Consider the following 24,497-nt stretch of genomic DNA (forward strand, 5'->3'; position numbering starts at 1 on the left):
GAAGACTCAAATAAATAAAATCAGAAATGAAAGAAGAGAAATTACAATGGCTACCAAAGAAATACAAAAGATTATAAGAGAATACTATGAAAAACTATATACCAACAAATTGGACAACCTAGAAGAAATGGATAAATTCTTAGACTCTTACAACCTCCAAAAATTGAATCAAGAAGAAATAGAGAATCTGAATAGACAACTCACAAGTAAAGAGATTGAAACAGCAATCATAAACCTCCCCAAAAATTAAAGTCCAGGACCAGACAGCTTCTCTGGAGAATTCTACCAAACACTCAAAGAAGATTTAATACCTATCCTTCTCAAACTATTCCAGAAAAGTGAGGAAGATGGAGCATTTCCTAACACACTCTAAGAGGCCAACATCACCCTGATCCCAAAACCAGACAAGGACAACACAAAGAAGGGAAACTACAGGCCAGTATCAGTGATGAACATAGATGCAAAAATCCTCAACAAAATACTGACAAACCGAATACAGAGATACATTAAAAAGATCACACACCATCATCAAATGGGATTTGCACCAGAGAGACAGGGATGGTTCAAAACCTGCAAGTCAACCAATGTGATAGATCACATGAACAAAATGAGGAACAAAAACCACATGACCATCTCAATAGACACAGAGAAAGCATTGGACAAGATCCAACATCCATTTATCATAAAAACTCTCAATAAAATGGGGATAGAAGGAAAGTACCTCAACATAATAAAGGCCACATATGACAAACCCACAGCCAACATCATACTCGGGGAAAAACTGAAAGCCATCTCTCTGAGAACAGGAAGAAGACAAGGGTGTCCACTCTCACCACTCTTATTCAACATAGTACTGGAAGTCTTGGCCAGAGCAATTAGTCAAAAAAAAGAAATAAAAGGAATCCAAACAGGCAATGAAGAAGTGAAATTCTTGCTGTTTGCAGATGACATGATCTTATATATAGAAAGCCCTAAAAAATCCATCAGAAAGCTACTAGAAGTAATCAACAATTACAGCAAAGTTGCAGGGTACAAAATCAACTTACATAAATCAGTAGCATTTCTATACTCTAATAATGAACTAACAGAAAGAGAAGTCAACACAATTCCATTCACAATTCCAACAAAAAGAATAAAATACCTTGGAATAAATTTAACCAATGAAAACTATAAGACTTTCCTGAAAGAAACTGATACAAAGAGATGGAAAGACATTCCATGCACATGGATTGGAAGAATAAACATAGTTAAAACGTCCATACTACCTAAAGCAATCTACAGATTCAATGCAATCCCAATCAGGATCCCAATGACATTCTTCACAGAAATAGAACAAAGAAAAGCCCCCAAATTGCTAAAGCAATCCTGAGAAAAAAGAACAAAGCTGGAGGTATCACAATCCCTGACTTCAAAATATACTACAAAGCTACAGTAATCAAAACAGCATGGTACTGGTACAAAAACAGGCACACAGATCAATGGAACAGAATTGAAAGCCCAGAAATAAAACCACACATCTATGGACAGCTAATCTTTCACAAAGGAGCTGAGAAAACACAATGGAGAAAGGAAAGTCTCTTCAACAAATGGTGTTGGGAAAACCAGACAGCCACATGTAAAAGAATGAAAATAGACCATTCTTTTATGCCATTCACAAAATTAAACTCAAAATGGATCAAAGACCTGAAACCATAAGACTTCTGGAAGAAAATACAGGCAGCACACTCTTTGACATCAGTCTTAAAAGGATCTTTTCAGACACCAGGTCTTCTCAGACAAGGGAAACAATAGAAAGAATAAACAAATGGGACTTCAGCAGGCTAAAGAGCCTCTACAAGGCAAGGAAAAACAGGATTGAAACAAAAACACAATGCACCAACTGGGAAAAAATATTTGCAAATCATATATCCGATAAAGGGTTAATCTCCATAATATATAAAGAACTCACACAATTCAACAACAAAAAATCAACCAACCTGATCAAAAAATGGGCAGGGGATATGAGCAGACATTTCGCCAAAGAACATATACAGATGACCAATAGGCACATGAAAACATGCTCATCATCACTGATCATCAGAGAAATGCAAATCAAAACTACACTAAGATAGCACCTTACATCTGCTAGAATGGCTAAAATAACCAAGACGAAAAATAACAAATGTTGGAAAGGTTGTTGAGAAAAGGGAACCCTCATATACTGCTGGTGGGAATGCAAACTGGTGCAGCCACTATGGAAAACAGTGTGGAGATTTTTCAAAAAATTAAAAATAGAACTACCATATGACCCAGCCATCCCACTACTGGGTGTTTATCCAAAGAACCTGACATCAGCAATTCAAAGAGACTCATGCACCCCTATGTTCACTGCAGCATTATTTACAATAGCCAAGACGTGGAAGCAACCCAAGTGCCCATCAACTCATGACTGGATAAAGAAGATGTGGTATATATACACAATGGAGTACTATTTAACCATAAAAAAGGATAAAACTGTCCCATTCACAACAACATGGATGGACCCTGAAGGTATTATGTTAGGCAAAATAAGCCAGACAGAGAAAGACAAACACCATATGATTTCACTCATATGTGGAAGATAAACAAACACACGGACAAAGAGAACAGACTAGTGGTTACCAGGGGGGAGGGGAACGGGGAGTGGGCACGAAGGGTGAAGGGGAGCACCTGTAAGATGACTGACAGACAACAACGTACGATTGAAATTTCCCAGGGTTGTAAGCTATCATAACCTCAATTAAAAAGAAAACATGACAGCAATGGAACATAGGTGGAGAGAGAGAAAATGGAAGCCCACTGTTGTAAGCTCTGACCTTATACATGAAGGGCCCTAAAATTATTTAAAGGCAGAACAGGAGGAGTGAAGATGTATTCTACAAACCCTACAGCAACCACTAAGAGTACAAAACACAATGTTACAGCTAATGAGCTAACAAAGGACAGAACACGGAAGCATAAAAGGTACTAATTAAAAAGAAGTCAGAAAAATAGGGAAAAGGGAACAAAGAACAGATGGGACAAACAGATAACTAATAGTAAGATGGTACTTTTAAACCCAACAACATCAATAAATTACATTAAACATAAATTATTTAAACAATCCAATTAAGGGGCTGGCCTGGTGGCGCAGTGGTTAAGTTTGCACACTCCACTTTGGCAGCCTGGGGTTCGCATGTTCGGATCCCAGGCGTGGACTTACACACTGCTTATCAAGCCACATTGTGGCAGCATCCTACATAAAATAGAGGAAGATGGGCACAGATGTTAGCTCAGCGACAATCTTTCTCAAGCAAAAAGAGGAGGATTGCCAACAGATATTAGCTCAGGGCCAAACTTCCTCATAAACTCCCCCTCAAAAAAGATCCCATTAAAATGCAAAGATTGACAGACTGGATTAGAAAGCAAGACCCAATGTATGCTGCCTACAAAGAAACCCCTTGAAATATAGAGACAATAGGTTAAAAGTAAAAGGAGAGAAAAAGCTATACTATGCTACATTACTCAAAAGAAATCTGGAGTAGCTACATTAAAATTAGACAAAGTAGACTTTAGATCAAAGAATATTATCTGAGATAAAGAGAGTCACTTAATAATGACACAGGTCAATTCATCGAGAGGACAGAAAAATTCTAAATCTTTGCGTTCCTAAATAACAGAGCTTCAAAATACATGAAGCAAAACCTGATGGAACTGAAAGGAGAGAGAAATAAAACAATCACACGGTTGCAGATTTTAACACCTCTCTCTCAATAGTTGATAGAACAGTTGACGGGAAATCAACACAGACAGAGACGACTCGAATGACACTATGGACCCATGTGCCCTAAGTGACATTTCTACGTCCTCTACCCAACAACAGCAGAACACATATTCTTCTCAAGTACACACACAACGTTTTCCTAGAGAGACCATATTCTGGGGTCATAATACAAGTCTCAATAAACTTTAAGACTCAAATCATACAGATATAGGATACTAAACAGAATTCTGGACAATTTAAGGAGTCAATAAATATAGACAAGGTAAGTAGAAAAAAGAAAAGCAACTGTAATCTCCAAGAAGAAATAAACGCTGTAACCTTGTATTTACCAACCTTAGATTTAACAACTCCACTCACCCTCCGGCTTTGGTTCTGGCCTGGGAGGAGGCTGGAACTCGCCACTCACTGTAACAAGCCAAAAGTCGGTCAAACTCTTCTTAGATCTGACAGAAAATGAGGTCACAGGCAAACCGCCTTCCCCCACAGTGGCGGGACAGACAGGCACACACAGAGAAGCACAGGTGACCCGAGCAGAAACCGCCCTGGGAACGAGCACAGGAGCAGGAGAACCTGAACCGCAAGTGACATGCTGATGGAGGCTCCGCGGGGAAACGGGAGCGAAAAACTGCAGGACCCCCAATACACACACGCTTTTGTGACTTTACCTTCTGGAGCTCCACCAGGGTCTCACAGCGGAGATCATCGGAAAATTCCCTTAGGCTTCCAGGAGGCGGAGGCAGGGCATCTGTTCTTCTTAACAAGGCCTGCCCTCAGGACAAACTAACCAGAGCCTGAACTATTGGGGTTTTATCAGACTAACCTCCCTGTGGGAAGGGAAATACCCAACTCGACCCCCGCTAGCCAGCCTGCCCTTCCTAAGGCAGGAGAAGTGGAGGACTGAAAAGCACATGAGACGGTCACAGCCCAGAGTCACAGGCTCGAAAAGACTGAGACGTCATCACAGCACTACAGAACCCTTCTCCTCCGCCTACAGCTTACCACCATATCACTAAAGGCCTATTTACCAGAGCTCCTTTCACTCAGTATTTCATGTCTGGCTTTAAGCTAAAAAATTACAAGGCACACCAAAGGGCAAAAGACACAGTTTGCAGAGCCAAGGCAAGCATCAGAACCAGTCTGAGATATGCAGGGATGGTGGAATTACTACACCAGGAATTTAAAACAGCTATGATCAATAGGTGAAGGGCTCTAGTGGGAAAAGTAAACAATATGCAAGAACAGATGGGTCACAGAAGCAGAGAGATGGAAATGCTAAGAAAGAAACACGAAGAGAAAAACGCCCTAACAAAAATGAAGAATGCCTTTGACAGTTTAGCAGTAAACTGCGCTCAGCTGTGGAGAGCCTTCGAGCTTGAGGATATGTGCATTAGAGAAGGAGGAAGGGAAGGCAAATTAAAACTTCTTTTTTAAAATTTATCTAATAGATAACAGTTTGTTTGAATAATAATAAAAACAATGTATTCGATTATTGATTATTTACGCTTATATATGTGTGTGTGTGCCTATGTATGCTTAGGTATAAGTGAAATGAATGACAACAGTGATACAAGGAACAGGAGAGAGGAAGCAGGAATATTTGGTTATTATAAGGTATTTGTGCTGCCTGTGAAGAGGCGTAATGCTATCTGAAAGTGGACTTGGACTGGTTGTAAATGCATATTGCAAACCATAAGGCAATTATTTAAAAAAGAAAAAAAAAAGAAGTATAACTGATATGTTAAGAAAGGAAAGAAAACAGAATTACATAACATGCTCAACTAAAACCACAAATGGCAGACAAAGACTGGAAGACAAAATAGGAACAAAAAATAAGCGGAATGAATAGAAAACAGTAACAAATACGGCAAAGATTAATCCAACTAAATCAATAATCACTTTAAATGGCAATGGTCTAAATACACCAAATAAAAGACAGAGATTGTCAGAGGGGAGAAAAAACAAGACCCAACTATATGTTGTCTAAAAGAAACCCACTTTAAAGATAAACACACATACAGATTAAAAGAAAATGGAGAAAGAGTTACCATGCTGACACTAATCAAAGAAAACTGAAGTAGCTATGTTAATTTCAGACAGAGCCAACTTCAGAACAAGGGAAATTATGAAGAACAGAGGCATTACATAATGATAAAGGAGTCAGTTCTCCGAGAAAACATAACAATTCTTAACTTGTACATGCCTAACAAGAGAGCATCAAAATATGTTAGGCAAAAACTGATAGAATTCCATGGAGAAATAGAAGAGTCCACTATAGTAGTTGGAGACTTCAACATCCGTCCATAAGAAATGAGCAGATCCATCAGGCAGAAAAGCAGTAAGGATATAGCTGAATTCAACAGCACCATCAATCAACTGGATTTAATTGATATTTACAAACTACTTCATCCAGCAGCAGAGTACACCCTGTTCTCAAGCTCACATGGAACACACACAAAGATAGACCACAACCTGGACCACAATCACATCTTAACAAATTTAAAAGAACAGAGATTATACAATGTATGGTCTCAGACCACAATGGAATTAAACTAACTCAATAACAAAAAGATAGCTGGAAAATCCCAAAGCACTTGGAGATTAAACAACACACTTCTAAATAATACATGGATCAAGAAGAAATTTCAGGAGAAATTTTTAAATATTTTGAACTAAATGAAAAAAATAATAAAACATCAAAATTTGTGGAATGCAGTGAAAGCAGTGCTTAGAGGGCAATTTACACCATTAAAGGGGTATATCAGAAAAGAAGAGCTAAAATCAATAATATAAGCTTCCACCTTAGGAAACTAGAAAAAGAAGAGTAATTAAATCCGTAGTAAACAGAATAAAAGAAACAATAAAAATTAGAGCAAAAATCAATGAAACTGAAAGCAGGAAAACAATCAAGAAAATCAATAAAAGCAAAAGCAGGTTTGTAGTAGTCTGCTGGAGCTGCCATAACAAAATACCATAACCTGGTGGCTTAAACACAGAAATTTATTTTCTCACAGTTCTGGAGGCTGGGAAATCCACAACCAAGGTGCCAGCTTATTTGGTTCCTGGTGAGAGCTCTCTCCCTGGCTTGCAGACAGCTGCCTTCTTGCATATCCTCAGATGGCAGACAGAGGGCGCTGGTATCTTTTCCTCCAGCCCTATTGGATTAGGTCTCCACTCTTATGACCTCACTTAGCCTAATTACCTCTTAAAGACTCTATCTCCAAAGTGGTTAGGGTTTCAACATACAAATTTTGAGGGCACACATAGTGTGGTTCTTTGAAAAGATCAATAAAATCAATAACCCTCTAGCCAGGCCAACTAAGAAAAAGATGATACAAATTACTAATATCTAGTATTACTAATATCTATTTCTATTAATAGAAATAAAAGGAGGGGCTGGCCCCGTGGCCGAGTGGTTAAGTTCGCGCACTCCGCTGCAGGCGGCCCAGTGTCTTGTTGGTTTGAATCCTGGGCGCGGACATGGCACTGCTCGTCAAACCATGCTGAGGCAGCGTCCCACATGCCACAACTAGAAGGACCCACAACGAAGAATATACAACTATGTACCGGGGGACTTTGGGGAGAAAAAGGAAAAAAATAAAATCTTAAAAAAAAAAAAATAGAAATAAAAGGAGAGATATCACTACAGATCCCATAAACACTAAAAGGACAATAAAGTAATCCTATGAACAACTGTATCCCTATAAATTTGATGACCTAGATGAAAATTGACCAATTTCTTGAAAGACACAATCAGGCAAAACTCACACAAGAAGAAATAGAAAATCTGAATAGGCCTATATCCATTAAAGAAATTGAACCATAATTAATAACCTTCCAAAACAAAACGCAGTAAGCCTCCTGGTGAATTCTATCAAATATTTAAGGAAGAAATCATACCAATTCTCTATAATGTCTTCCAGAAGACAGAAGCAGAGGAAATGCTTCCTAAATCATTCTATGAGGCCAGTATTATTACTCTAATACCAAAACAAGAGAAAAATGTTACAAGAAAACAAAACTGCAGACCAATATCTCTCGTGAACAATGCAAAATCCTCAACAAAATATTTGCAAACTGAATCCAAAAATGTATAAAAAGAATTATAAATCATGACCAAGTGGGGTTTATCCCAGGTATGCAAGGCTGGTTCAACATTAGAAAGTCAATAAATGTAATCCATCACATTAATAATTTAAAGAAAAAAATCACATAATCATAACAATAGATACAGAAAAAAATCTGACAAAATCCGACAACTATTCGTTGTCGATAAAAACTCTCAACAAACCAGGAATAGAGGAAAACTTTCTCAAATGGATAAAGTGTATCTACAGAAATCTACAGCTAAAATCATACTTCATGACGAGAAGCTGGACACTTTCCTGCTGAGATCAGGTACAAGGCAAAGATGTCTCCTCTTGCCACTCCTTTTCAACATTGTACTGGAAATCCTAGCTTACGCAACATGACAAGAAAAGGAAATAAAAGGTACAGATTGGGAAGGAAGAAACAAAACAGTCTTTGTTTGCAGATGACATGATCATCCAAGCAGAAAATCTGAAAAGAACTGACCAAAAAACTCCTGAAACTACTAAGCAATTATATCAAGGTAGCTGGCTACAAGGTTAATATACAAAATCAATCGTTTTCCTATTTAACAGCAATGAACAAGTAGAAGTTGAAACTAAAAACACAATATCATTTACATTAGCATTCCCCGAAATGAAATACTTGGGGATAAATTGAAAAAATATCTACAAGATCTAATGAGGAAAACTACAAAACTCTGACGAGCAAAATCAAAGAAGAGCTAAATAAATGGAGAGATATCCCATGTTCATGGTTAGGAAGACTCAATATTGTCAACATGTTAGTTCTTCTCAATTTGATCTATGTATTCAATGCAATTCCAATCAAAATCCCAGCAAGTTATTTTGTGGGTACTGACAATCTGACTTTAAAGTTTATAAGGAGAGGCAAAAGATCCAGAATAACCAATACAATGCTGAAAGAGAAGAACAAAGTTGGAGGACTGATAAACCCAACTTTAAGACCTACCATAAAGCTCCAGTAACCAAGACAGTGCGGTTTTGGACAAAGAATAGACAAACAGATCCATGAAACAGAATACAAAGTCCAGAAATAGACACACATAAATATAGTCAGCTTGTCTTTGACAAAGGATCAAAGGCAATACAATGGAGAAAACATGGTCTTTTTAACAAAGGGCGCCAGAAAAACTAGATACCCACTTGCAAAAAAATCCGTCCAGACATAGACCACACATTCTTCAGAAAAATCAACTCACAGTGGATCACAGACCTAAATGTAAAACAAAAATTTATAAAACACCTAGAGAATAACATAGCATAAAATATAAATTATCTTGGCTACGGTGATGACTTTTTAGGTACAACACCAAAGGCATGATCCATGAAAGAAGTAATTGATGAGATGGACTTCAGTAAAATTAAAAACTTCAGTTCTGTGAAAGAAACTGCTAGGGGAATGAGAAGACGAGCCATGGACAGCCAGAGACTGGGAGAAAAGTTCTGCAAAACATGTACCTGATAAAGAACTGTTAACCAAACTATACAAAGAACTCTCAAAAACTCAACAAGAGAACAAATAACCCGATGAAAAAATAGGCAAAAAGCTCAGAAACTTCACCGAAAAAGATATACAGATGTCAAATAAGCACATGAAAAGATGCTCTACACCATATCATTAGGGAAATGCAAATTAAAACAACGAGATAGCACTACACACATATTAGGATGGCCAAAATAAAGAACACTGACCACAGCAAATGCTAGTGAGGACGTGGAGCAACGGCAACTCCCAGCCATTACTGGTGAACACACTCTTACCACACAATCCAGCAGCCACACTCCTTGGCATTTACCCAGGTGTGGTGAAAACTCACGTCTACACAAAACATGCACACAAATGTTTATAGCAGCTTCATTCATTTGCCAAAACCTGGAAGCAACCAAGATGTTTTTCATAAGGTGAACGGATGGATAAACTGTGGGACATCCAGACAATGAAATACTATTGTGTTAAAAAGAAATGAGCTATCAAGCCATGAAAAGACAGGGAGGAGTCTTAAATGCATATGACCAAATGAAAGGAGCCAATTTGCAAAGGCTACATACTGTACGATTCCAACTATACAACGTTCTGGAAAAGGTAATAGAAAGACCAGTGTTGCCAGAGAGTAGGGGTGAAGGAGGGATGAAAGGCAGAACACAGGGTATTTTGAGAGCAGTGAAACTACTCTGTATGATACTGTAATGGTGGATATAGGTCATTATACATTTGTCAAAATCCATAGTATGCATAGCACCAAGATTAAACCCTAATGGAAACTATGGACCCTGGGTGACAATGACTGTCAATGTAGGTTCACCAATTGCTCCAAATGTTTCACGTGGTGGGAGATGTTGCTAATGAGGGAGGTCACGCATGTGTGGGGACAGGGGGTATATGGGAAATCTCTATACTTTCTGCTCAATTTTGCTGTGTACCTAAAACTGCTCTAAAAAATAAAGTCTATTTTAAAAGGAAAAAAAACCCTCAATCTATAGACAAGAATACAGAACACTAATTATGAGTGCAGATGACCTAAGGTGATCAGCAGACCTAAAGAGTTATAAAATAATATTAGCAGCTCTTCCCCTTGCCTACAGTTCAGTCCCACTATTAGGTGGACAGAGAAAAGGGCATGTGAACTGCACCAGGGGAGGAAGGAACCCTGGTGACCGAGAGCCCAAACAGAGTGAGGTGAGCACATGGCCACGGAGGAGGGGAGAGGCTTGGAGCAAGGTGGCAGAGCCAAGGAGGATGAGGAGGGTGCCTTTGCGAGAGTCAGGGTGGCAGGCTACCCAGTGTGGGATTACAGAACCCAAGAGGGGGTGAGTCTGCGCCCACGTGAAAGGAGGAAGCCCCTCCATGGTGGTTGGTGTGGGGGATGGGTATCAGCCCGCACTGGGAGAGTGACGTCAGGGCATGCGCGGCATGAGGAGCACACGTGCGCAGAAGGGATAGTAATGGCGATGAAAGAGCGGTTAATTACAAAGCCGAGAAGAGTAGTTCCTTACACGGGGACTGACCCAATGAGTAATCACAGCAAGGATAATGGGAGGCAGGACACCCACAGTCACAGAAGGGAGTTGCACACTTGGAAAGGCGGAAAACTAGAATAAATCCAGCAGCAGGATTGCAATCGGAAGTATTGGTGTGAACTCCTGGTTTTCAATACAAAGATCATAGATATAAAATAGACACAGACATAAACTAGGTATACACATGTGCACACACACACACACAGTCCCTAGCTCTGTCCCCTCCAAGGGCCTGGGAGCAACAACACCCCAGCAGAAAGCAACACACCTAGCTCCCAGATCTTGGCTTCAAAATGCCATTCTCCATTAAAAGGAACCAGGGCAACTTGGAGAAACAGTTGGTTTCAGGGTTTCAAACAGAAATCCATACTAATAGGGATTAATTAGCAAACAAAAAGGAATGAGATATTTAAGTTTCATAGTAGTGGCCTACAGATATTTACAAGGGGAAAAGAGTAACTTACAATGGAGAAGACTGGCAGGCACCACCTTAAATAAGCGATCAAAGTGGATCTCATGAGTAGCGGGACAAATTGAAATTTTGTGTCATCTGATAAGACAGAGTAAGAAGAACGCAGCATCTCTTCTGAGGCATCTCTGCCAGAGATGCATAAACTGAATCCTATCGTGACAAAAACATCTGCCACAATTGAGACACATTCTACAAAATAACGGGTCTATAATCTGCAAAAGTGTCTAGGTCATGAAAGTCAAGGAAAGACTGAGGAACATTCCAGACTGAAGGAGGCTAAAGGGACGTGACAGCTAAATGCAACATGTGATGCTGAGCGGCATCTTTCTGCCATAAACGAATTATTGGGACAACTGGTGAAATTTGAATGGCGTCTCCGGGTTAAATGATCACAATGTATCAATGTTAACTTCCTGATTTTGATAGTTATATTGTGAATATTTTTGAAAATATTCTTGTTTCTAGGAAAAACACACTCAAGTGCTGGGGAGAGACAAGCTATTCCAGTCAGCAACTTATTCTCAAATAGTTTAGGAAAAAATAGGAAAAAAGTTCTTTGTAACGCTCACCGACTTTTCTGGAAGTTTGTATCATTCTAAAATAAAAAATCTTACTGAGAAAATGAAAGTAAACTCCACGAAAGCAGAGACTCTGTTTCTTTCCCTATGAATTCCAAGAACAGCACTGACACATAGTAGGCACTTCATGAACAGCTGATGAGTGAATACATGTTAACTAGGGGCATGAGCACTAATCTGCCACGGAAGTGAAGACAATGTCTTGAACTGATAAGCCTAGAAACAGTAAAATACAATTATTTTAAAACTTGGAGATAACTGCCAAAATAAACAGCTAAGGGAAAAGAAAGAAAGATTTACCTCTAGGGAACAGCCTAGGTGAGAAGAGGCTGGACAAGAGAAAATTACTTCTTATAACAGCTCTTCTGGACTAGTTGATTGTTTAACCAAGAATTATACTTTGACTTAAAAAATATAAGGTAACTTCAAAGAGAAGTAGCAAAAATTAATTAGAATATAGTTGAAATAGCGTCTCACAATGATTACAAGGAAAAGGAAACCTTTGCTTGGATAAGTAACATCTAATAATTTTGTTTTTCACATGAAAATCTGTTGTTTACCATCAACCTTTTCCTTTGCAAAGATAGACAATTCATTCCAACACTGACTGTAATAAGGAAAAGCAAGAGACAGTTACTGTCCAGCAACCTGGGGCCACTTAAAATAATAATGATACATGCATACAATGGAAAGCTGTGTAACGATTAAACATGATGTAAATGCCTGGTATTTTTACTGCTACACTGGAAATGGAAAAAATACTAACAGAAATAATATATTCCCATCAGTAACAGGGGCTGCTCTCAGCAGGAGCTCTCATCTGGGACCCCTACGGAAGGCACATCACAATACTGGCTCAGCTCCGCTTGCGCCAAAGTCCACCACGGACCAGGCGCTGTGCCGTGCAAACTCCGTACATGGAAGGCCCGTCTACTCAACTCCACAGCTTGGGAACAATGCCTCCCCATGTCACAGAGGGGAGAGTGGGAGCAGATTCCCAATGGTCTCACGCCAGAGCCCATTTCCCTAAATCTGTGTTATACTGGATACATTTGACCCAGAAAGAAGTTCATGCATATATTAAACAAAAAGCACCACAGATAGCGATGGATAGTAAGATCCCTGTGTCTGTAAAACAAAAATTTTATACACACCCTCACATCTGGAAAACTTTGTAAAGGAAAACTCTAACATTTTTAAGTAGGTATTAAAGATGATAGATTTTTTTATAATTTTGATTATCTTTTTTCCATGATAAACAACATTATCAAAGTAATTAAAATAATTTTAAGTGGAGGGAATAATTCAGTTGACTAAAGCTTTGATTTAGTTGAGGTTTACTACGGATATGTATGAAACATTACACCCACAGGTAGACACACACCCAGCGTGAGAGTGAAACCGTGGAGGCATCACCACCGTGGGCGAGCCAAGCATCAGCGGCTGGCAGGTTTCACCCTTGTCCAACAATTCCAACTCATTAAATATCCTGGAGATAGGGAATTAAAGACTAAGTATTTCTACCCTCATAAATGCCTCTTATTTTTCTCCATCCTATTGCGTAAACTAACAATCAGTGATAAATCCACATGTATACTCAGAGAAGCCGGTCCTCGTGGTCTATTGGTTAGATCTGGCGCTCCCCCCACCGCAGCCCGGGTTCATTTCCAGGTCAGGGAGCCACACCACCCATCTGTCAGGTGTCTTATTGTGGCAGCTGCACGTTGCAGTGATGCTGAAAGCGATGCCACCAGTGTTTCAAATCCCAGCAGGGTCACCCGTGGTGGAAAGGTTTCAGTGGAGCTTCCAGACTAAGACAGACTAGGAAGAAGGACCTGGCCACCTAATTCTGAACAAACTGGCCATGAAAGCCTTACGAATAGCAGCAGAGCACCAGCTGATACAGCGCCAGAAGGTGAGAGGATGGCGCAAAAAGCCGGGCAGGGTCTGCACTGCTGTCCACAGGGTCGCTGGGAGTCGGAAACAGCTTGACAGTACCAACCACCACCACCATACTCTGAGGACAAGGAATCCCCGCAGATTACTGCAGCCCAGGCTCTGGCTGGGACGGAATGAGCCAGGCCTGCACGTGAACAGTGCCTGTTGTGTTCTGCACATTACAGTAAGACCCTCTCAGTACAGGCTACACGGCAAATGACCTCTGTCGGCATCTCCATCACAAATTGGTTCTGTTAAATCTAAAAAAAAGAGAATGACCGTAGCCCTTCTGAACAACCCTGTAATCTTTAGACAGTTCAGCGTTCTTTCAGGCTGCCTAGGAGATAAAGCAAGCCAGCAGGACTTACCCAGGATCGCAGCGGTGGGCCCCCGGCCACCAACAACACCCTTGGGCCACGGATGCTGGAGAGACTGTGCCAGGGAAGTTAAACCATGCGAATCTGACAGAAAGAAGACATTTCCGGATTAATATATGAAATAAAACTCCAAATACAAATGTGAATTCGTTGGTATACCTCCGCTTTCCTTTGCTGTGAGCTTACGGGAGACCTAACTTGGGGGCTGGGGAGCAACGTGAAAGGACTGAAGAAAACTGGAGGCGGAGAGAAACTCTGAAAGCAGCTTCTATGGTCCATGACCGACTCTCTCATATTTTCATGCTAATAAATGGCTCTTTTAAAGTTTCTAGGGGCCGGTCCCATATCCTGGGTGTGGACACGACACCACTCATCGAGCCATGCTGAGGCGGCATCCCACATGCCACAACTAGAAGGACCCACAACTAAGAATACACAACTATGTACCGGGGGGCTTTGGGGAGAAAAAGGAAAAAAATAAAAATCTTTAAAGTTTCTAAAACTCTAAACATACAAAACCTCGATTTGGTAATATCTTTAAATTATGAATATGGTGACTTCTGAAAATACAACTCCATGTTAATAAGAAATTGAGAACAGTTTTTTCCTGGTCTCGTAAAAACAAACTGTAGCAGGTTTAGGACCTCAAAACCTGTCCCAAACTCAGGGGGATTAAAATGAAAATACTAAACTCAGAGTCCGAGTCTCTCTCCCCAAGCCTCCATGTGGGGAAAAGTCAGTACAACAACTTACATCAAAACACTAAGATTCCCACAAATGAGACTTTGAGTTTAAAGGAAACATATGGTGAGAATCCACTCACTTTTCACTCCTTGAGAATCCTTTCCTTGCAAAAACATTGGCCAGAGAGTAAGCGCCGGATTGAGTTTATTAGAAAAGGATGCTGACTTTATATCCAGTCTTGGTTTCTCTAAAGAATCAAGGTTTTTACTCTCCACGGGTGACACGTAACAAGCGAAGTTCTTTGCAACCAGATCATCATTCACACAAACCTGCAAGGTTTTAAACATTTAACGAATAATGAGACAAACCCAGTCAAGTGATGGTTCAGAAAATATCCCAAACTTAACCCCAAATTGCAATCTTCAGAAAAACTATTTGACAGAACGTAATCTGACAGAAAGTGACTTCTGCTCTGGTGAACCAGCTACTTCTGACCAGCCCTCCTGAAAAGAGACACAGTCATAATCTGTAGCGCGAACTTAACCACTCGGCCACGGGGCCAGCCCCAAGAAACATCTTCTTGAAAGCACTGGAGAGCAACACGTCTCTGCCAGGCAAAGACCCGGGGGAGGCTAAAGACAGAAACAAGCCACAGAAGGAAAAACTGATAAATTAGCCTTTGCACAACTGAAAATTTTTGCTCTTCAAAAGACACTTACTTAAGAGACGAAGGGCAATCCACTAATAGGGAGGAGATATTTTTGAAATCATATATCTGGATGGACATCTATCCAGACTATATAAAGAACTCTAAAACTCAATAAAAAGAAAACAAAACGACCCCAATTTAAAAAATGGGCAGAAGATCAGTGGTTAAGTTCGCGCGCTCCACTGCAGGCGGCCCAGTGTTTCGTTGGTTCGAATCCTGGGCACAGACATGGCACTGCTCATCAAACCACGCTGAGGCGGTGTCCCACATGCCACAACTAGAAGGACCCACAAACAAGAATATACAACTAGGTACTGGGGGGCTTTGGGGAGAAAAATGAAAAAAATAAACTCTTTAAAAAAAAAAGGGCAGAAGATCTGAATAAACACTTCATCAAAGAAGATATATGGATTACAAACAGCATATGAAAAGATAATCAACACCATAAGTCACTAGGGAAATGCAAATTTAAACCACAATAAGACACCACTGCACACCCATGAGAACGACCTCCCGAGTGCTGAAGAGGACGTGGAAGAAGGGAACTCAGCCAATCTGAGGGCATCACAAAGTGCTCAGCCTCTTGGGGAAACAATCTGGCAGTCTCTTAATACCCACAATACCAGCCACAGGTCTGAGTGCTAGGCATCTACCCAAGAGAAACGAAAGCATGGGTTCACAGGAAGATTTGTACATGAATATTCCTAGCAGTTTTATAGGTAATAGCCCCAAATTGGCCACAACTCAGACGTCCACCAACAAGTGAATGGATAAACACACTGTAGTATATCCAGACAGTAGAAGAGTATTTGACAATGAAAGGAACAATGTGAAAGAAGCCAAGCAAAAAACCAGAATACTGGGGCTGGCCCCATGGCGTCATGGTTAAGTTCGCCATGCTCTGCCTCAGTAGCCCCGGTTTGCGGGTCCGGATCCTGGGTGTGGACCTACACCTCTCATCAGCCACGCTGTGGCAGTGACCCACACAGAAAGTGGAGGAAGACTGGCACACATGTTAGCTCAGGGCTAATCTTCCTCAGCAAAAAAAAAAAAAAGAGAGAGAGAGTGAGAGAATACCCTGGGACACATCTTGTGCTTTCTTTGGGAGCTGGAAAAGGCTTGCTGGCCCTATTTTTCTTTTTCTGGCCATTATGACCTCACACATCCACTATAAGTCCTCTCTGTTAAGCATGCCTTCTGCACTCCATCACCTTAAAGTAAGACCAAGTTGTCAGCTGCACACACCAGAGAGAAAGAGAGACCCACTCTTGAAAAGCAAGAAGAAAGAAGCAGGTCAGTAGAGAACTTGTTTAAAAGATGTTTTACAAGACTAGTCAGAGAGCCAACATTTGGTATTTTTATCAAATTGTAAAACGAAGAATGAAAAGTCATAGGGAAAATCAACAAGGATATGAGGGAACCCAAAATGTAACATAATCAGTAACAAATGACTCCTATTACAAATGAACGACATAATCACACTGAAAAGAGTGGGGAAGAAAAGGACTAACCTCAGTGACTCTGGGAAGCAGTGTTTGGGCTGTGCGCTGTGAGGCCAAAGACAAACTGCTTCTTCACAGGAATGTGGGTTAGCAATTCTGAAATTACTTCATGGGAATTACAGGACTGATCAAATAAGCATACCACAGCCAACAAGAGCAGCTTCTCACCGCCGGAGACAGCTGTCGAGATGAGGCAAGGGGAGGGAGAGAACGAACCCTGTTGGCGCTGGCCGGAATCAGAGGGGCCAGAGCTCTTAGCGTATGTTCAGATGGACAGACCTAGATGTGTGTGTGCAGGGGTGGTGTACACACGTGTTTCCTCACAGTCTACTGAGAGGGCCCACAGTCCACGACAGCCCAGCAGCCACGAGCACACCTAGTGCCCAGATCTTGCTATCTGAACACCACTCTTCAAAAATGAATGCCATTCTTCAACAAAGCATTTGGAGAAGTGGTTCCCGTCTAGGGTTGGGCTAGAAAATGACAAAATTAGCTGGGAACATCTTGTGGTACCAGAAAGTAAGGAGTTTTCAACAATGATGGAGCAGGACACAAGGAAAGGACACATAAGCCACTTCAAAGCAGCTCCTAGTGGCCGAATCTGAGACAATTTGAGCAAAAGAATAATGACAGTAATAGATTACACCCCCCAGAGTAAAATAAATATCCAGGAGTCCATATAACGATAACCTATTGAATCAATTAATAAATGGGGGAAAAGGGGCAGTTCTTCCTTATAGTAGAATTTCGATTAAAAATGTAGAAGGCATGATGGAAATGGGCAAGCACCACAGAATTAAGTTTTGCAGGCAAGCATCACTGATGGATCTTTACACAGTCTCAAAGTATCTCCCCATAAGACACTTAATTTCAAAAGGAAAAAACAGTAACTCTGTAGAGGAAACACCTGGCAGACACCAGCTTAACCAGGTGATCCCGCGGAGCACGACTAGTGATAAAGCAGACGGACATCATGAGCCCTCTGCTAAGATGCAGCGGGAAGGCACAATGTCACCTGTGTAGCATTCTTGCCAGAAATGTACAACTTCAATCTAATCACGATGAACCCAAACTGAGTGAATTCTACAAAATAACTGGCCAGGACTTTTCAGAAGTGTCAAAGTCTTAAAAGAGGAGGAGGCTGAGGCACTCCCACTGACTGGAGACCAAGGAGACACGAGAAGCAGATTCCACGTGGGATCCTGGGTCAGATCCTAGACCAGAGAAGGGAAATTAGTGGGAAAATGCGCACAATTCAAACAAGGTCTGTAGATTCCTTTAAAGGGTACTTTCTCAGTCTTAGTTTTCTGGTCTCAGTCGCTGTACCATTGGTCTGTACAGTTAACATGAGGGGACCCCAGGTGAAGCATACGCAAAAACCTCTGCACCATTTTCACGTCTCTTAAGGGGAAAATTATTTCAGGATAAAGTTTTTAAATGAGCCTGCAGTTTGGATGCCCTCTGTGGGCCTGAGCAGCCCCCGAGCCGGCCCTCCACCCTCCTCCACGCAGGCGCAGAGCCGCCCCCGTGCCTGCCTTCACCAAGCACAGCTGGCCAGGTGTCCACGGCTAGGAACGTGGGTGGGGTGCTCACGTGTGGTGCCCACCTTCTTTCTACTTATGTTATCTGACTCCTTCACAAGCACATATCACATACAATGAGAAAACTAAATGCTGTCTAAATAAAACACTAGTAATTTTTTAAAGTAATCAAAAGAAGAAAACATAGTCCTGGCTTAACTTCTGATCGAAGGCAAACCCTGAAAGATTAAGGAAATTTCCATGCTCTGAGAATAACATTTTCTTCCTTGGTGTTTATTCTTTGTTTTGCTAAAATAAAAATTGTAGGTAATGATAAAATATTCTTAAAATACAATTCTTTTACTTACCTTTTCATTTTTTATAGTTACATAAAGGTAAACCTCGAAAGTATCTTCTTCCACAGCACATAACTTGGCTTCCACCTGGGTAGTTGCTAAATATCATAAAAGAAAACACGAATTAGCTGATACTACACAGACACTCGAGACAATAATGGCTTGTCCTCACCTATTCATCTCTGTTAACCACTCGTGGGGGGGACCCGGCACCACAATGTCCACGGCTTCTGACCGCAGGCCGGGCCTCAGGGCAGAAGGGGACAGGACGCTGAGGTCAAGGCAGAGACTCTCCCGGCACGGGGTCAGCCTCGCACCCTCTGTCCCCATCCACGGCACCCCCTCCTGCCACCCTCTGACACCTCCTTGAGCACAGTTCCTGGCCTCTCTTCCCTTCCAGTGACTCCCAAACCCACATGTGCAGTCACGGTCTTTCAACTGAGTCCATTCTACCCCTCAAATGCCCCAGGGACTCCATCACCCACACAGCAGCTCCACGTGTGGGGACCTATGTAAACGTGTTTCATTTCACTCCCACCACAGTCCTTTGAGGTGAGTGGTTATTGTCGTTTTACAGGTGAGGAGACCAGGTCAGAGAGACAGCAGGGCCGTATTCAAACCCAGGCCCTCTGCCCCTCCCAACCTCTATCTCCCAGCATCCCCCGGGGGCTCACAAGGGCCGGAACTCCAAAACCGGAGAGCTGCCCAACCTCCCCTTTCTCCCAGGTCAAAGCATCCGGCTGCGTCTTTACCCAGACAGTGGGGCAGCGGAGGAGAGGGGCCAGGACCCCAAAAGGTACCAGGCAGCACCCAGGCACTGCACAGCCACTGCTCCTCAGAACAGCCCTAAGAGGCAGACACAGTTCTTCGCTCGTGACTCCCGGGGCAGGACAGATGCTGCAAATGAGACTCTATTTCAGAGTCAACAATATAAAGAGAGCACACTCAGCAGGTGCCTGAGACAGTCCACACATCTGAAATTGGCAACGAAGGTTATTACACAGGAAGGATCCATCCACTATCCCTTGCTCACTGAAAAAAGCTAGGTTTTCATCAATTGTTGGTTCACTGAAATGAACATACATGTATTTTGGAGTGCTGCAGCTTCTAAGCAAACTAAGAGAGGGGCACCATCACTGCGTCAGGGTCCCTCACCCAATCAGCCCCTGTCTAATTTCACCTGCAAATACTATGTCCACATCCACGCCCACAATTCCAGGGCTGCAGAGTCACGTGACACTTGGGGCAGAAGAAGCTCCAGTAACTTATGAACACACATGAGGAGGGTCTGACAGGGAGCACGTGTGTCTCAAGCCCCTCCACAGCAGGAGGCCAAACCACCGTGGTGCAGCTCAAAGCAGGCTGCAGCGACCACGCCTGGCCTTACCTTTTAGAATGTTCTGAAAGTACTGAACAGCTGCACTGTCCCACTTCCTGGCGGGTCTGGAACAGTGAACAGATGCAACTTCATTAAGCAAAAATCTGAGGCGAGCACATTCTGTAAACCGCACGCAGGATGCCTCTGATACTACGCGTGGAACGTACGCAGCAGGTCCCGGGGAGCTTGGCTCTGCTCTGGGGCAATGACCCTGCTGCACCCTGCAGGAGGCCCCCTCCCCACTGCCACCTGCACCAGGGCAGAGACTCGCTGAATGGGCCCCTTCCTGGGACATCCTGAGCGACCCGTGCACCAGGGCATCGTCTGTCCCAACACCATCATCTCCAGTGACTTAGGACGTATCAGTCTCCGCAGCCCGAACACACGCTCCCCGGGCGGGGACCCCGAGGATGCGCTGTTCAGCACGGACTGGTGCGGAGCGAGGGCTCCGGGCTGGTTAAACCCACGTCTCAGCGCGGCTGTGGGCGAGCAGCCCCTGCCGCCCCACCGCAATCCTCATGCCGCCCAAGCCCGTTCCCGGGCTCCCACTTCGTCTCCACCATCTCGCCCTTCCCCAAGCTTTGGAAAGACAGTCGCAGGCAAAGCTGTAGGCGGTGGAAGATCAGGGGAAACCAGTATTTGGAAGCAAGGAACAAGAATAAAATATGTAAGGTTGGCGTGAAGTGTTTCATGTGTCTCTACTGGTTTTATTTGTCAGAGACGCCACCACCATCCTCCAAGGGTTGTTTCAAAGATCAAATGAGCTCATGTACACAAAGCACTTGGCCCAGGGCCTGGACTGAAATATTAGTTATTTTTATTCTTTCTAAGAAAGATATTAAGCACTTTACTTCAGGAGAATTACAAAGGGTTTCTAAAAGGAGGCAAAAAAAAAAAAAGACTGGTTCTAAAACATTGCTACACACACAAAAATTACCTAATAAGCTTTTTTAAATAACAAAATGTAGTAGAATCCTAATAAGAAAAAGGCTCAAGAGGAAAATCAATCTAGACTATGAACAGGTAAATCACCAATCAGTCCGTGTGTCTGTCTGCCTGTCTGTCTCTCTTTCTCTCACACACTCACACAGAGACACACACACACACACACACAGGAAGAGATACCTAATTTTACAAGTCGGAAAAATGCAAATTAAAACAAAATACCATTTTTACCCAGCAAAGAAGGAAAAATTAAAACGCCTAATGATATTCAGTGCTGTGTGGGAAAAGTAGCACTTTCTATGCCCCAACGATGGGACTATATTGCTAGTCCTTTAGGAGGGAAACTTGACAAAATCTATAAAAACTATAATACACACACTGAGACAACCTTCTAGATGAAGTGCACACACAAAGGCACAGCGTCAAAGCAGGAGATCAAAACCCAGTAAGATCACTCACTTTAAGCCCTTCGCCTGCATTGAAGGGCATCCAGGGTTGGGCGTGTCCACGGCTGGGAGAGGAGTACGGTGGTGGCGGGAAGGGTCTCATGTGGGTGTGTGGGGGGCGGGGGGGAGGAGCGAGAAAGACAGGGACACAGACTCCTGTGAGGGAGAGCACCCGAGTCAGCCCGGGAGGGTGAGCAGCTGGCTGCTCTGAAAGAGGGCCAGAGGAGGAGCAGGGGTTGCCGGGCAGCCACAAGAGTGACACACTCACCACCTCGAGGGAACTGCAGGTGACGGGGGCTCAGGGAGGCGGGGATGGGCGGGTCTCCACAGACCCCAGAAAAGCACCCACAAGAAAGACAGCTTCCAAGTTCAGAGAACACAAAGCAACTTCGCCAGGACGTGCAAGCTGAGCAAGCTGAGTCAGAAGTGTGCTGCTCCCTACAGCTTTTCACACGGTGCCACAGTGCTGGACGGGGAGGACAGGAGGAGTGCCAGGTGGGAGGACGAGGCTGCCCGCAGGAGCTCAGGTAGTGCTCGTTTAGACAGCAAAGATTGCAGCCGTACCGCCTGACACAGCGCAGCCCAGTGCGGGGACCATCCTGCACAAATGCTGGCAGTGTGGCCAAACATTAGGAAACAAGAGCAAAGATGTGTACGCACACGTGTGTATGCACCTCTACATCTATGTATTTTATATGGATTTATCTGCATTCTAATGGGAATGTACAGCGCAAAATGGTTTTGAAACAATCTCATTGGCTATCAAGGGAGGAAAGGTTAGGTATACAAAGTATGCCAATTATATTCACCCACAAGAAAGATGACAGTAGAAGAGAGTCCAAGTATTGGCCAAGAGCTTCAACACACCTTAAGTTTGCAAATGAGACAGTATGTTCTAATTTTCATAAAAGCTCCATGCATGTGACTACGTATAAAAGCACTGAAAAAGGTCTGCAAGTTCAGAGCATGAACGGGTTACAGAGGCCTCCAGGAGGGAGGAAGCGGGGCTGGAGATGAATGCAATGGACCTTTTTTTTTAATGCTCCATGAGCCTATGTATTGTTTCTCTTTATAATTAATTTATTACTTTTTCTAAGTTAAAAAAAAAAAACACCAAAAAGCACAGAGCTGTGGCCCTATTCTATACCGCAACAATCGCTGCCTCTGGAGGCGGGGCTGCCAGGTCTGACACACCCCGACTCAGAAGGCACCTCCTGAAGAACAGAGACCTCTGAGATCGCTTAGCACTTCTCAAGAGGCCCTGATTTCATACAGCATCACACACTCGGTTTAAGACTTTGACTAAGGACTCAGTGCCTGCCAGCAGCTGTACTTACGCAATCTCAGCCGTGTCTTCACAGAGGTCAATGTGCAATGTGACAGGCTTTGTGCAGTACAGTCTGAACTTTTTCGCTCTGTAGGGAAGCTGCATAAAAGTTTCTACTGCAACTCGGATGCTTAACAGTGAAACAGAAACAGTTCCAACATAAAGAAAAATTACATATAACATATTTATTTAAAGGATGCCAATATAATTAATATACTTGATATAAAACAAAACACACAAAAACCCATTCTTTCTCTTTCTATATGGCCACCAACAGCAGGAAGGACTTGGAGACATCTGCCCAAGGGTGCAAAGGCTGGTTCTGGGGGATGGACAAATCTTACTCCTTTCACACATAAAACACAGATATACATACAGTAACAATATTCAGTATACCCTTGGTGTTAACATCTCATGGCATGGGGTGAGGGTATTAGAAAAATAATGTCTAATGGGGCCCCTTAGATGGAGAAATACTGAGTAATAATGAACAAGCTTGGGGCAAATTCTGCTTAAAATTTTTACATATCAATTTTAATACATGACCAGAATTACCTTCAAGTTTCTGTAAATGAGCAGATGTTTGAATACTTAGTGTTTGTCAACTTTGCACAAAAGAGCTGAAAGGACTGAGATTTGATAAACGAGTTGTTCAATGTTTTACATCCATTCTTCTTAAGGCAAACGACAGACCCCTTTAACATACCATTTGGACCATCTGGTCCCCAGGATGCCGTGTGGTCAGCCGAGCATCTTTAGTCTCGGACGGTAGAGGAAAAGGCGGCTGTATGGCCAGCCCGAGGCCTCCTGGCACTCTATTTAATCAGATAATTCTCTTGCCCCAAAAAAACTAAACTTAAAACACCAAATATTAAAAGGAAATCTCCCCAGTTAAACACAGTAGTTATTTTAATAACAATTATGGTTATAAAAGTGCAGAATCACAAGCTAGAAAAGCATCTACTTTTTCCTTAAATATCTGCAAATTCCCAATGTCGGATAAACCATTTGCCATGAAATTCTTCCATTCAAGATAAACCTCTTATTGCAACGGAAGACTATTTGGCATTGCTCTTTTGGAAAAAGGGTCCTCAAATTTATTTATTAAATGGATATGCTCTTACTCTGGGACAGGAAACTATGAAAAAATTACCACAAACACTGAGACCAACTTATTCATAATGTTTTCTAACAAACTGTGATGTGTGGTCCTGGATTCAGTGAGGGCTCCTTCTGAAGTGTCTCCCCACTTTATGCGACAGTGATGCCCTCACTTTGTTAAGTAGGACAACCAGGAATACATCCTGGAATACATGCTCTGCTCAGCGCAACCTGAGGCTGTACCAGCACCCTGCCC

At 42.4% G+C, this 24,497-nt stretch overlaps 1 protein-coding gene across 4 annotated transcripts in view; it reads right to left on the reverse strand.

Moving 5' to 3' along the window:
* TDRD12 (tudor domain containing 12) overlaps positions 1-24,497 on the reverse strand; it is an 85,490-nt gene that overhangs the window by 46,457 nt on the left and 14,536 nt on the right. For 3 of the 4 annotated variants that reach the window (XM_046683516.1, XM_046683517.1, XM_046683515.1), the window contains exons 5-9: positions 23,151-23,270; positions 20,432-20,487; positions 19,057-19,142; positions 15,097-15,286; positions 14,265-14,357 (exon numbers count right to left, since the gene is read on the reverse strand). In XM_046683516.1, the coding sequence (XP_046539472.1) occupies positions 14,265-14,357; positions 15,097-15,286; positions 19,057-19,142; positions 20,432-20,487; positions 23,151-23,270 (545 nt within the window). The remainder of the gene's footprint in view (positions 1-14,264; positions 14,358-15,096; positions 15,287-19,056; positions 19,143-20,431; positions 20,488-23,150; positions 23,271-24,497) is intronic. The other variant, XM_046683518.1, reaches the window with a different exon arrangement.

The sequence above is a fragment of the Equus quagga genome, chromosome 13, assembly GCF_021613505.1.
Source record: "Equus quagga isolate Etosha38 chromosome 13, UCLA_HA_Equagga_1.0, whole genome shotgun sequence".
NCBI lineage: Eukaryota > Metazoa > Chordata > Mammalia > Perissodactyla > Equidae > Equus > Equus quagga.